Source organism: Brachycentrus maculatus, unplaced genomic scaffold (genome assembly GCF_059751285.1).
Source record: "Brachycentrus maculatus isolate JH-2025_06_01 unplaced genomic scaffold, ASM5975128v1 h1tg000533l, whole genome shotgun sequence".
Classification (NCBI taxonomy): Eukaryota; Metazoa; Arthropoda; class Insecta; order Trichoptera; family Brachycentridae; genus Brachycentrus; species Brachycentrus maculatus.
Window position 1 is genome coordinate 185,385 of NW_028281279.1, and position 14,368 is coordinate 199,752.

General features: G+C 32.9%; 1 protein-coding gene across 1 annotated transcript in view; it reads left to right on the forward strand.

Annotated features, from left to right (window-relative positions):
* The window catches only part of tst (superkiller complex helicase subunit twister), a 29,029-nt gene extending 16,733 nt beyond the window's left edge, over positions 1–12,296 (forward strand). The window contains exons 14-20 of the mRNA XM_088272927.1: positions 462–606; positions 1,602–1,918; positions 3,340–3,779; positions 4,175–4,356; positions 6,027–6,288; positions 9,652–9,816; positions 11,915–12,296. Coding sequence (XP_088129053.1) covers positions 462–606; positions 1,602–1,918; positions 3,340–3,779; positions 4,175–4,356; positions 6,027–6,288; positions 9,652–9,816; positions 11,915–12,058 — 1,655 coding nt within the window. The 3' untranslated portion in view covers positions 12,059–12,296. The remainder of the gene's footprint in view (positions 1–461; positions 607–1,601; positions 1,919–3,339; positions 3,780–4,174; positions 4,357–6,026; positions 6,289–9,651; positions 9,817–11,914) is intronic.
* The last annotated feature ends 2,072 nt before the right edge of the window (positions 12,297–14,368 follow it).

Below are 14,368 nucleotides of genomic sequence, written 5' to 3' on the forward strand. Positions count from 1 at the left end.
TATCAAGAAATCGCAACAATTTATTTTTTATTATTAAAAAAACTCATATTTTCAGTCTGGATACATTTGAGTGCTCGCTACTGTATGTATATTTTTACTGAAAATCTTCCAATTTTTATAGTAAAATGAAATAATATCCGCAAAAACTCAAAAAACAAGACATCGGGACAGCAGTAGTACCCCAAAGTTGCTAATAAAATTAAAAAACAAAATATTTTTCATAATACTTATCAACAATACATTTGTCCTAATTTCCGCCATGAACGTTTTTGTTATTTTTTTTTTATAATCCTTGTGTCCCTTCAATATAAATCATAAGGGTTAATAATCCAGTAGTAAGTCAGTCAACCTCTCTGTGAATCGAACACAGCGCGGATACCAAACGTACTAACCACTACACTGTGGGAAGTGAATTTTAATATGGTTGTATTTCATGGCATGTCTACAATTTTGCATTTTAGGTCTCGATGATACAGGAGCTGTTATAATATTATGTAAGAAAGATGTCCCAGATTCCATGACACTAAAGACTATGATGCAAGGAAAGCCTATGAAACTGTCTTCACAATTCAGAGTAACATACTCCACAATGCTTAGTTTACTAAGGTAAAACACCAATATTTAAATTTCGGCCTCCGACACCCACAAATAAATGGTATTTTTACACTTATATGTATCTAAAATATCATTTTTCTCCTAACACCAAAATACTAGGGATGGCAAAAAATGTGAAACTTATTTTAGAACATATTATTTTGAGAAATAAAAAGACTTTGTTTTTTGATCAACTCACAATGTGATTGGATCAAAAAACAAAGTCTTTTTATTTCTCAAAATAATATATCAATATGATCCACAAAGTTAATGCTTTCAATATTCAAAACATTATTTTAGAACAGTTTGTTTCTCAAAATAGTCATATTATTCTAATTCTAATCCTTGTCTACACCTAATGGCGCCAAGGGTACTCCATTGTACAGAAACAGCATTATCTTGATTGTTAAATACACAAAGGAAAGGTTAGCCCTACATTTCACGTACCGGTCCAGGGTAATATTGAATACATATTAGAGTGAAAAATCACTAATGTTTATTTTGACACTATTGAGAATCGAAACCCGGGACTTCCAGTATGGTAACTTAATGCGCAACCACTAAACTATGAAGGCGGACTAGTCATTTTCTTAGAAACTGTTTTTTTTTAAGTTACATATTTTGGATCATTGAAATTTCCTGGTGAGCTTTTAGTTTAGTTATCCATACAATTTACAACAATAACAATTCTATTGTTGGGTAATATATCCAAAATAAAACAAGGTTTGTTGGATTAAATTCTACATTTATTTATGTATATGTTAATACGTGACGCGTTTCCTCTTCTTAGGACATTATCGAACACTCTAAGACAAAACGAGTCATGTATTAACATGTAAATAAATAAATGTAGAATTCAATCCAACAAACCTTGTTTTATTTTGGATATATTACCCAACAATTTAATATGGAATTCTACCAACTGTCTGCAGTTACAATAAATAAAATAACAATTCTCCCCACGCTGACGCCATTTCGTTTGATGATCTTGATATGCATTTTTATAGGGCCACGAGTGTTTCCGTCGAAAGTGTGATGCAAAGATCTTTCCGGGAGTTTGGTCAGCAATGTAAGGCCGACGGGTACAAGAAAGAATTGGAAGAAATGAAAAAACTCATGGAAATGTACGCCGGCGAAACGCTACTTCCTCACCTGGACACCCTGGCCAAGTTCTACGATGCGGCAGCTACCTATCTGGAGGAAATGGCCGATCTCATGCCGATCCTTCTGGAACAGCCCAAGAAATTCATCCTCCCCGGCCGAATTCTCGTTGTCAGCACTGGAAAATATGTGAACCAACTTGCCATGTGTTTAAATTTCCAAGGTAGGTAATAAATACATTGATTTTATTTCCATCTGGGAGTTTGAAGTTTCAAATTTTTGTCACTTTTGATGTTTTTTACAAAACACTTTATTATTTCAATTTCAATTCAATTCAATTCAATTTATTTATTTATAATGAACATACACATTACAAACTTTAATTTAAATCGTAAACATTAACAAAAATAGAAAATAAGCAAGAATACTATTGCTAAAGGTGTAGAAGAATCCCGCTTCGGTAAACTCCTTCAGACACATGGAACAGATCAATATCCAATGAGATATTTTTCAACATAGCAGTAGCTCTTCCTACAGGCATAACCATCGGCAGGTATAGGAATGTGAAACAATCTATGCCGACGCTGTCTTAGGTAACTATCGGGAACATACAGACCAATGTTCCGGATAATTTCAGGATTATCGATCATACAGCGCAACAATCGATAAAAATGCGTTATCAAATACACATTCCTTCTAGTCTCTAAACTATTGTAGCCAAGCATACCCTGGAGAAACTCGGTCGGGTAGAGCCAAGGATAATTATTACTGTGTTTCATACAAAACACAGTAATAATGCAAATATATTACGAATCATTGTCATTTTCTTAATTTAATACCGAGCTTTTACTTTTACCACTTTTAGATGTGTAACTGTGACTTATACCTTGCTGTAATCTACTAGTAATATAACAACTGCTACTTTATGCCCTCCTTTTTACGATATTATCATTATATTATATTGTAAAAAATATTTATACATGTTATCAGGTTTTACAGGCAAATGACGACTCGATATTTGGTAGTTTTTGTAATCAAACAAGTATGGTCCTCACCGCTTGTGGTTTTATGAGTACAGTTTTGACACAAGTTGAACAATATGAAGTCATTTCTCATCTCATCAAAGATGAAGAGGAATATGGAAGTCTGGGCATTTACGAGGCTGACGACTGTCATAGGCTGGTTTAAGTAATCACTTTACACACATGTAACATTCACCAATTCTACCCATTATTGACAACCACACTACTCAATTTTTTTTAAATTGCCTAACGTCCAAGTGACTCTGAAATCTAGCCACGGCTTATGAAACAACGTTTATCATGTCCCTACTCAGGCTTCAACTTTATAAGTTTCAAAGCCTATGCCTACTTGCGAGTGGATTTACTCTTTATGTTTAAAGTTACTATAATTTCATGTAATTCAAGTTCCTTATATATGAACCAATTTTGAAACATTATTCTTGAATCACTAGAACTTCACTAGCGACATCTATTGGTGAGATGTCAAAAAATAATATGAAAATAACTCCTCTAATTGGAGATAATCCAGAATTTGTAAACAAGTATTTGGACACTCTCAAAATGTTGTACATAATATGAAGTTAAATATAAATTGCATTTTTGCATTTGTCCATCATTACAGGGCCTCGATTGACGCCTTACAAGGTCCTCATGCTAGATCTAGAGATGAATACTGAAGACCAGGCTCCGTCCGTGGAAAAGACTGACATCTGGTATGCCATGTGCTGGCTCGCCAAGGGATTGGACACCTACGGATCCGACCAAACGACTCTCAAGCACTTGGTGGTTTGCGTCGGGCACAAGAACATCGTCGGCGTTACAATGACCCAATTCAATTTCGATTGGTCTCTGATAGTCTCGGATTATGAGAAGAGGCAGATTCCGAGGTTCAGGTCCAATCCTCCCGGAGAGACTTGCAAGCAAGCCGTCATGAAGCTATCTCAATTTTCTTTCGAGGTTTTCAATAAAACTAAACTAATTGACTTTGTAAATCTGCGGCGCGACCTCAAAATCTACGATGGAGAAATTTTACGGACTATCGATAGAGTTGATATCGCAAAGGTAATTTTATTTTTATCAACAGTATTTTTGACAATTAATATTTTATGGCTATTGACTTTGTCCACCTCCGTAGTGTAATGGTCAGCACGCTCGGCTACCATTCCGGTGGTCCCGGGTTCGATTCCCAGGGGGGTCAAATAAATATTAGTTATTTTTTTACTTCAATATTTATGCAATATTACCCTGGACTAGTTCCTGAAGCGGAGGGCTGATCACCTTTTCTTCATGTGTTTACGATCAAGATAACACTGCGTTTATATGACGCAGTGCCCTATGCACCATAGGGGTGCGGATAAGGGTTAAAAAATAAAATAAATAAAAATTACTTAATAACCAGTGTGATCATTCCCGATTTAGCAATGTCCAGGAAGAGATAAAATTACTTGATATTTCAGGAAAAATTACGAGATTTGCTTCCCGCTACCAATATCGCTAACTTTGAAAAGGAATTTGCGATTGTTTTTAAAAGAAAGCAAGTCGAACGAAAATATAGGCAATTGAAAGTCCTCGTATCTTATGAAGCAATGGCACTATATCCAGACTACCAAAGGCGACTAGAAGTTCTTAGAGAATTAAAGTTAGTAAATTGTTTTGATTTATCACAACCAGCTTCTCATCTACCGCAGTCACACACTTCCCCAAATGCCATCGTACACAGCAACTTTCCACATATATCCCCTACTAAATAGTAAACTGATCTAATCTAAAATTTGCAACAATCAAATTACATGTATAATACATAGGGGTATCTTGCAATGCCTTTTGTGTATATTTGATAAAAATAACCGATTTATAATGTTGTTGGTCTACATTATATGTAATACTAGTTTTTACATTCTACGCAGGTCATTCATAAAATAAGATTCCCATTTTTTTAATACATATACAGCTTTATTATTTTCCTTAGCATTTTACATGCATCATTTTAAAGCTTAAAAATATTTTTTTCTCCATTCTTCTACATAATCGTCGTTGCTGTCTAAACACTTTTGCAGACGATGCTCCAATTTTTGTATCCCCAAGTAATAAAATTCTGCCGCCATTCCTCTGAGAAATCGAATAACCTCTTCCTCGACTTTATCATCAGTATGAAAGCACATTCCATCCAATGTATATTTTGGATGATATTTTCTATTTTAACCTTTTAACCGCGTTAACTTTGTTCCTGAGAGACGCCCGTGCGCGGCGGTATTTCGCCGTTTTTTAAATGATTACTTTTTATCATGTATTTAGTTAAGAAATTATTTATTTTCCTAAACAAAAACGTTCAATGGGATTCATTGTGCCTTTTTGGTACTCTATAATATACTTGTGTCACATTATTCGTGAAATACATATATCGTAATATAAAGAAATAAAATCGTAACATAAATAAATCAAAGCACGCATTGTGCGTCACTCTTACCCACTGGCGATGCGTAGCGTCGAGAGTGAGACAGATATAGGGCATGATTATGGCGTGGACTAATTATCGACCTCAAGAAAAATCAGGGATCTGTTTTTTTATTTATCCTTGTGATGTCACAAATTATTAGTTAGATATTTCAACAGATGTCATAAGGCCAAGGATTGACGTATTATTTTATCCAAAGTTCCCCATCATGAAAAAATCCCTTCAAGTTGAACTGAGGTTCGAAACTTGGAGCAAAGTTAAAACACATACGGTTATGTCAGCCGCGTATGAGGCATGTTTTGTGAAAACACATACGGTTATGCGAACCGCGTGGATCCGGTCAATTTAACAAATTTTTACTGCTCACCTTATAATATGCTCAGCCCATTAAAATCCTTCACCGAGATTTTTATGTCTACCGGTTTCGAGACGTACCCGTCTCTCCGTCAGGACAATCACTACCACAGCATGCAAACAATACTACCTTTCGCCACCATAGCACCATTTACACACTCAAAACTACACAAAATGTCTAACACTTGTGACCGTCGTCCAAAAATCGAGTGATGAAATGAGTGTGTAAATGGTGCTATGGTGGTGAAAGGTGGTATGCTGTGGTAGTGATTGTCCTGACGAAGAGACAGGTACGTCTCGAAACCGGTAAACATAAAAATCTCAGTGAGTGGTTATATACTAATATTATTAACATTTTTGTTAAAAATAAATAAGTAAAAATGACTAACCACAGAGTAAATGCTTTCAATATGAATAATATTGAGAATATAAATCCTTCATTCTTTCTGACATCTCATGGTACATTTTTGCATTTATTTAATTGAATTTGCCTCTTGCAGCTATGTGGATGACCAAAACAGGGTGGCGATGAAAGGTAGAGTGGCTTGTGAAATGAAAACAAACGAACTCATCATAACCGAGTTGGTGTTCAGAAATATCCTAACGAATCTGGAGCCGGCCAGGATAGCAGCCCTCCTCAGCTGCCTTGTCTTCCAAGCCCGCACGCAGTCTGAAACCCCAATTGAAAAATCTCTACTCCAGAGTATAGAGGCCATCAAAGCCGTGGATGATGAACTTTCTGCAGTCGAAAAGAAACACAATGTAAGTTTAACTCTTACCACTCTGTAGGCCAGACATTCCGGCCCGTATGATTCTAGTAGGCAGCTCCGTGGGCCACAATGTCTGGCCCGGCGCAGGTATAACTTTAATCACTGATTTCTCTATCACCCAAGTATATTCTACCAAAAAATATTTCAGATAAATACAGTTAATCTTAATTGACATGGTCATACGAATTGCCGGACAGAGTGTCCCAAAATTAGGGAACCAAAATATTCATTTTAATGGTAGAAAAACGTCGCATTTTTTTGATCAGAGTAGCTGATCAGTTATGAGAAACAATGGTCAGAGTGGAAAAGGTTAACCCCTACTGGTCCAATGTCGAATCTCATTCGACATCGATTTTTTCCTCTTAGGTCCCAAGTCGGATGTCATTCGACATTTTTTCATTATTAGTATTATTTATTTAAAATGCAAGCTTACGTTTTTGACACATCGCTCACTCCTTTCAAGAACGTCACAAATCAAAAAACTTAATTTTTCAGGAGAACGTTTTTAAATTTAAAAATATAATTCAATGTAAGAAAAATAAATATCAAGCCACTTACTGAACTTTTTACTGTGCAACAGATCTTTTTAGGTAAAACCTGATGGTTTTTTCTCCATTTGAAAAATATTAAATATAGTCAAAAAAATAATTAAACAATACCTTTTCTTCAAAATGCAAAAACAACATTTTCTGCCCTGTAGCGGGTAAATATTAAGTTAAAAATATGCCTCTTTTGCTGGGATATAGTACATTTTCTGGGCATTCCGAAAACATGCACAACTGAAAATTGAAGATTTTTGATTTATGACGTTCTTGAAAGGAGTGAGCGACATGTATCTATTACAACAGTATGTGGAGCAGAGGACAAATGATTTTTTTTCCTACTGGAATGTAACTGTCTGCCTACAATTTTTTTGTTAAATTTTGGGGGACCGTAAAGGGTTAAATTTCTTCTTACCCTCATCTGCTACAGTTTCAATGGGAGTTCTTTGCAATCCAAAAATGCCATCCAAATTAAAGGGAAAAGTCTACCAATCAATTGTCAGACCTGCACTTCTATACGGCTCTGAATACTGGATGATGTATAGCACCTTCTCTAGGTATCTAGAATCCGATGAAATGCGAATGCTTAGATGGTCAGCAGGTGTGTCCCTAAGAGACAGAATGAAGAGTTCACGCATTCGTGGAAGCCTGGGCGTAACAGACATTAATAGGAAGGTAGAGGAAAAACAATTGAGATGGTATGGGCATATAGGACGCAGAGAACCCGAACATATAGTTAACCAGGCAATAAAAATGGATCTAAAGATATCTAGAAGAAGGCCAAAAAATTCATAGATGCTGCAAAAAGATAATGTGGTTCGAAGACATGGCCTAGGTGACGTTGTCCATGACAGAAGGACCAACAACCTGACGACGAGGAGAGCTGACCCCAGCAGTCTACAAAGACGATAAGTTGGGATGTAGCCAGGAAGAAGATCCGCTACAGGTCCTAGACAGGTCGTGAACTACATGACTCATGTAGGTTTTGAGAGTGAGCTGTGATACAGAGGGCGGTCACAATAGACCTAATACGGTCGTAGTGACATAAGGGATGCAAGATCCCTTGACCTTGTAATAAAAATAATTTTTTAAAAAACTTATCCGCACCCAATAGTACATAGGGCTCTGAATCATATTGACGCAGTGTTATCTTGATCGTTACTTCCATTAAAGCAAGGTGATCACTCCTGCGCTTCAGGGACCAGTCCAGGGTAATATTAAATAAATATTGCAGTTTTCGGCATACATCATCTTTGACGCTTTTTCCCATATTTATTCTTTAATTTACTTCACTAAATGGATTATATTTACAACATTTTGAGCGTATCCAAATACTTGTTCACAAATCTGGATTATCTCCAATTATAGGAGTTGTTTTTCATATTATTATTTGACATCTCATCAAAGATGAAGAAGAATATGGAAGTCTGGGCATTTACGGGGCTGACGACCGTCATAGGCTGGTTTAAGTAATCACTTTATACACGTGTAACATTCACCAATTCTACCCATTATTGACAACCGCACTACTCAAATTCTTGGAAGTTCTATATATATATATATATATATATATATATATATATATATATATATATATATATATATATATATATATATATATATATATATATATATATATATATATATATATATATATATATATATATATATATATATATATATATATATATATATATATATATATATATATATATATATATATATATATATATATATATATATATATATATATATATATATATATATATATATATATATATATATATATATATATATATATATATATATATATATATATATATATATATATATATATATATATATATATATATATATATATATATATATATATATATATATATATATATATATATATATATATATATATATATATATATATATATATATATATATATATATAATATATATATATATATATATATATTATATATATATATATATATATATATATATATATATATATATATATATATATATATATATATATATATATATATATATATATATATATATATATATATATATATATATATATATATATATATATATATATATATATATATATATATATATATATATATATATATATATATATATATATATATATATATATATATATATATATATATATATATATATATATATATATATATATATATATATATATATATATATATATATATATATATATATATATATATATATATATATATATATATATATATATATATATATATATATATATATATATATATATATATATATATATATATATATATATATATATATATATATATATATATATATATATATATATATATATATATATATATATATATATATATATATATATATATATATATATATATATATATATATATATATATATATATATATATATATATATATATATATATATATATATATATATATATATATATATATATATATATATATATATATATATATATATATATATATATATATATATATATATATATATATATATATATATATATATATATATATATATATATATATATATATATATATATATATATATATATATATATATATATATATATATATATATATATATATATATATATATATATATATATATATATATATATATATATATATATATATATATATATATATATATATACTAACCACTTTCGAAATGTTGTTCTTGAATCACTAGAACTTCACTAGAGACATCTATTGGTGAGATGAAAAGAAACTATGTTAAAGGATTTTATTTTTTTTAGGTTGGGGTTGAAGATCCTGCATGTCTCGCTGACTTGAAGAGATTGAACTTTGGCCTGGTTCAAGTTGTCTATGAATGGGCCAGAGGTAAACCTTTTGCGGATATTATAGACCTGACAGATGTACAAGAGGGGATCATCGTTCGAAATATACAACAGCTTCATGAGGTACGTCCCATAAGTTTTTTTTATCCTTTTTATTTCCTTTTGCAGAAGCACATTGTCATTTATCATTGCCGACGTCGCAAACCTCGCATATTTCCTTTATCCTGTTGTTCCTTATTCTTAGGCTTACCATACGTCCCGGTTAGACCGGGATTGTCCCGGATTCAGACACGGGTCCCGGTGTCCCAGCCGGTTTAGATTTTGTCCCGATTTGCGCGAGCACTGTCTATCTATTCTGATGGTGCATTTCTTACATAGAATTATGGGAAATTTTTACATGGATTGAATTACATCATGTACTTAAATGGGAAGAAATAGAGAGATCTGCAGAAGCTATAAACGAAATACACCAATCAGATGATGACAGCAAATTAATACCGATAGTCTTTTTGATGAGTTGTCGCTCACAAAAACTTTTTTTGCATCAAAATTGAAGAATGGAGTTTAACGACGACCCAAACTGAATACGTGGATAAATGGGTCCAATTATTCAAACATTTTGACGAGCAACACATTGATGCACCTAATCTGAGTAAATTATATAATATATTTTGTGCCCACCCGGGACTTCAACACTTTTGGAGCGTGTATTCTCAATAATGTCCGCCTCCGTAGTGTAATGGTCAGCACGCTCGGCTACCGTTCTGGAGGTCCCGGGTTCGATTCCCAAGGGGGGTAAAATAAATAAAAGTGATTTTTTTCACTGTAATATTTATTCAATATTACCATGGACTGGTACCTGAAGCGGAGGGCTGATCACCTTTCCTTCATGTGTAAACAATTAAGATAACACTGCTTAATATGACACAGTGCCCTATGCACCATTGGGGTGCGGATAAGGGTTTATTATTATTATTCTCAATAATGAATCACTTTTGGTTGAATGACCGTGGCCGCATGCTGGAGTCTACTGAACGAGCGTTACTATAATAATAATAAAACCCTTATCCGCACCCCAATGGTGCATAGGGCACTGCTTCATATGAACACAGTGTTATCTTGATCGTTTACACACGAAGGAAAGGTGATCATCCCTCCGCTTCAGGTACCAGTCCAGGGTTATATTGAATAAATATTACAGTGAAAAAATCACTTATTGCACGAGCGTTACTATACTGTAAATTAAATTTGACATTACATGCCGTGACTTTCATGAAGAAAAAAAAGACAATATAAAAAAACAATTCACTCCAGCGTACACTTGGCACAATAAATAATTTCTTAACTTTAAATTAACAACTTTTGGCGTTAGATTTATGACGGAACCTCTCATAACGGGTGAAAAAATCTAAAATAGTTGTTGCTCCCTTACCAAGCGGTATTTCGCATGAGTTACAAAGAAAAGACGAGTCCCTTTTTCACAAAATTTTATTGTGAGCCGGGACTTCCACACTGGGACTTGAGGTGGATAACAACGATATTGAAGAGCTTGTGAAAGAGCATAGGCAAGCTGACCACCGAAGAGTTTATGGAGTTGCATCGTGATTCACAGAAACAAATTATGAAGGAGAGCTTGTTCATAGAGTAGGTGGAAGTAGCAGAGCAACAATCTTCTAGCACAATAGGAGAAATGCTGAAAGCATGGGAAAATGTTGCATCGTACATTCAGAAGTATCACCCTTATAAGGGGGTGGCTATTCGCGCTACAAATCCGTTCAATGATTATGCTGTGACACATTTATTTTTGACGAGTATTTCGCTTAAAGAGTAAGATGCTGGAACAAATTATGCTCATAATTCAATTCAATTCAATTCAATTTATTCAATAATTAATATATACATTACAAACAAACATTTAAGGCGATAAGAGGTTATAAGAGGTTCTACTGTATTTGTTTCCCGGTTTGGAGCTTCATAATTATGGTAAGCCTACTTATTCTGCCTCGTAGACTCTTATCTTATCTTCTAAAAGTCTATTTCCGACACTCTAAGCGCGTTTTTTGTGACTACGGTGTCCGCTCCGCTTTCGATCCCATAAGTCATGATGGGTCGCACACAAGTTTTGTATATTTTCCTTCTACCATACCCGCATTTGTGATGCGTTGTTTATTGTAATTAATTGCTTTCTTCGACTGAAGTTTTATCACATTTCATTTTCCAGGTTCTTATGAATGTGAGGGATGCTGCTAAGATAATAGGAGATCCGATGCTCCACGCCAAGATGGAAGAAGTCTCACTTGTCATCAAGAGAGATATAGTGTTCTTTGCAAGTCTTTATACACAAGACGATGTGGCGAATGTTTAACGACTGTATCAGTTTTAGATTTTAAAATTCAATAGAATAATTAAGTTTTGGCACTAGCAACAAAAGGAGTGGATTTATATTTCGGAAAACAGAATAACACGAGGCCACTGCACCCTTACCAGACTTAGTAATTTTTCTTTGGTAAAATCAATGATGAACCTTTTTTGCTAGTTGTTATATTATGATGGCTCTATTTTTTGTGTATTTATATTCATTAAAATTTCAACTTTACCGAGTTTATCTCATTTTTATTACTACTGTATATCCCTACTGATTAATTTTTGCTCAAAGTGTGAACAGACATTCAATGATATTATATTTATAAAAATATCAAATATATATGAAGTATTTTCTACAACATTTTGAGTGTGTCCAAATACTTGTTCACAAAATCTGGATTATCTCCAATTACAGGAGTTATTTTCATATTATTTTGTCAATAATGGGTAGAATTGGTGAATGTTACACGTGTGTAAAGTGATCACTTAAACCAGCCTATGACGGTCGTCAGCCCCGTAAATGCCCAGACTTCCATATTCTTCTTCATCTTTGATGAGATGTCAAAAAAATAATATGAAAAAATTCTCTTCTTCTTCTTCATCTTGTTGTAGGCCTTGTGGCCTGTTTTTAAGAGGGATTAGCCTCCTGCGATGTCGATTCCCAGATATCGACCCATGGTGGTCTGCCCGGGAGTCGTCTATATAAAAAATTCTAGTCTATAATAATAAAAATTTCTATTGCCTACTGACAATTTACTACGCCATACAAAATGTACAACTATGTGATGTAGTTACAGTAAACCCCCCTAGTATGTTGAGATAAATTCCACATTTTCGGAGGGAACGTTATAGGGGGTTGATGCTTCAAATTGTATTATTATATTTTAACCAGCAGAAATTACTGAAATGAGTCATTTTCAAATTAACTCTTACCACTCTGTAGGCCAGACATTCTGGCCCGTATGATTCTAGTAGGCAGCTCCGTGGGCCACAATGTCTGGCCCGGCGCAGGTATAACTTTAATCACCGATTTCTCCATCACCCAAGTATATTCTACCAAAAAACATTTCCGATAAATACAGTCAATCTTAATTAACATAGTCATACGAATTGCCAGTGTCCCAAAATTAGGGAACCAAAATATTCATTTTAATGGTAGAAAAACGTCTCATTTTTTTGATCAGAGTAGCTGATCAGTTATGAGAAAAAATAGTCAGAGTGGAAAAGTTAAAATACTATGTAAAAACATTTACCTCCTATAATGTTCCCTTCGATAACGCTCCGGTACCTATCTCAACGTTATACGGGGGATTTACTTAAATTCAAATAGTCATATTTAAGTGTTGTACTGAACTGTTTTGTGGAACTGCATTTCATATAATAAAATAACAATTATTTCATTTTTTCTCCATGAGTTTTATTTGACCAGCAACCGGGTTTCGTCGTAACTGCCATCATCAGACTGGTGTAGTCGGTTACGAAGAAACCCGGTTGCTGGTCAAATAAAATTCATGTGGAAAAAAGTAAATAGTTGTTATTTAATTATACAAATAGTCATACATCCGAAAAAGTAAATAAAAAACATACTTCTACCAGTTTATTTTACCTTTTAAAACTTTCAACTATATTTTATGTATAAGTTGCTATTAACTAGAAAAATCTTCAATTCCATAAATCTTCAGTTGAACAAAATTAAATTAAATAATATTACTCCGCACGAAGGTGTTTACAACGTACTGCAACTGTAAATTCAAAAATAAAACTTATTTATAAAAATACATGTTGTTTTCATTATATCTTTTGTTGGATGGCATTTCAAAACTTAAACTTGTCATTTCCCCAATGAATTTTTCTCCCTCCAGTTGTCACCCGAAAAAACTTTTTTGTTGCTTTTCTTTAAGTTCCTACCTACAGGACGATATCGGGGCACGTTGAATAACGTTTATTTTAAACAAATTTTTATTCTTTATTTCATTTTCTCCTTTTGATACTAAGGTACTGAAATGAAACATTGACATTTATTTTGTATGTGATTTCTACACTAATATATAAAAAAATTGGTATTTCAAAATTAAAAAGTTAAAAAACAGTTCATTATAATTCACTATTTATAAATACTCTATTCAATGATTTATCTAAAAGTGCATTCTTAAAAGTGTTTCCACTTATTGAACATCCCTGTTCCTTCATTTGTAACTGCAACACAAAAAATTACCGCTTTATATTTCAACCCAACCCCTTTTAACTGCTAGAAGGTAGTTTGCTTCCTGTCTCTACGGTGATAATTTTTTTTTTATATATATAATTTTTT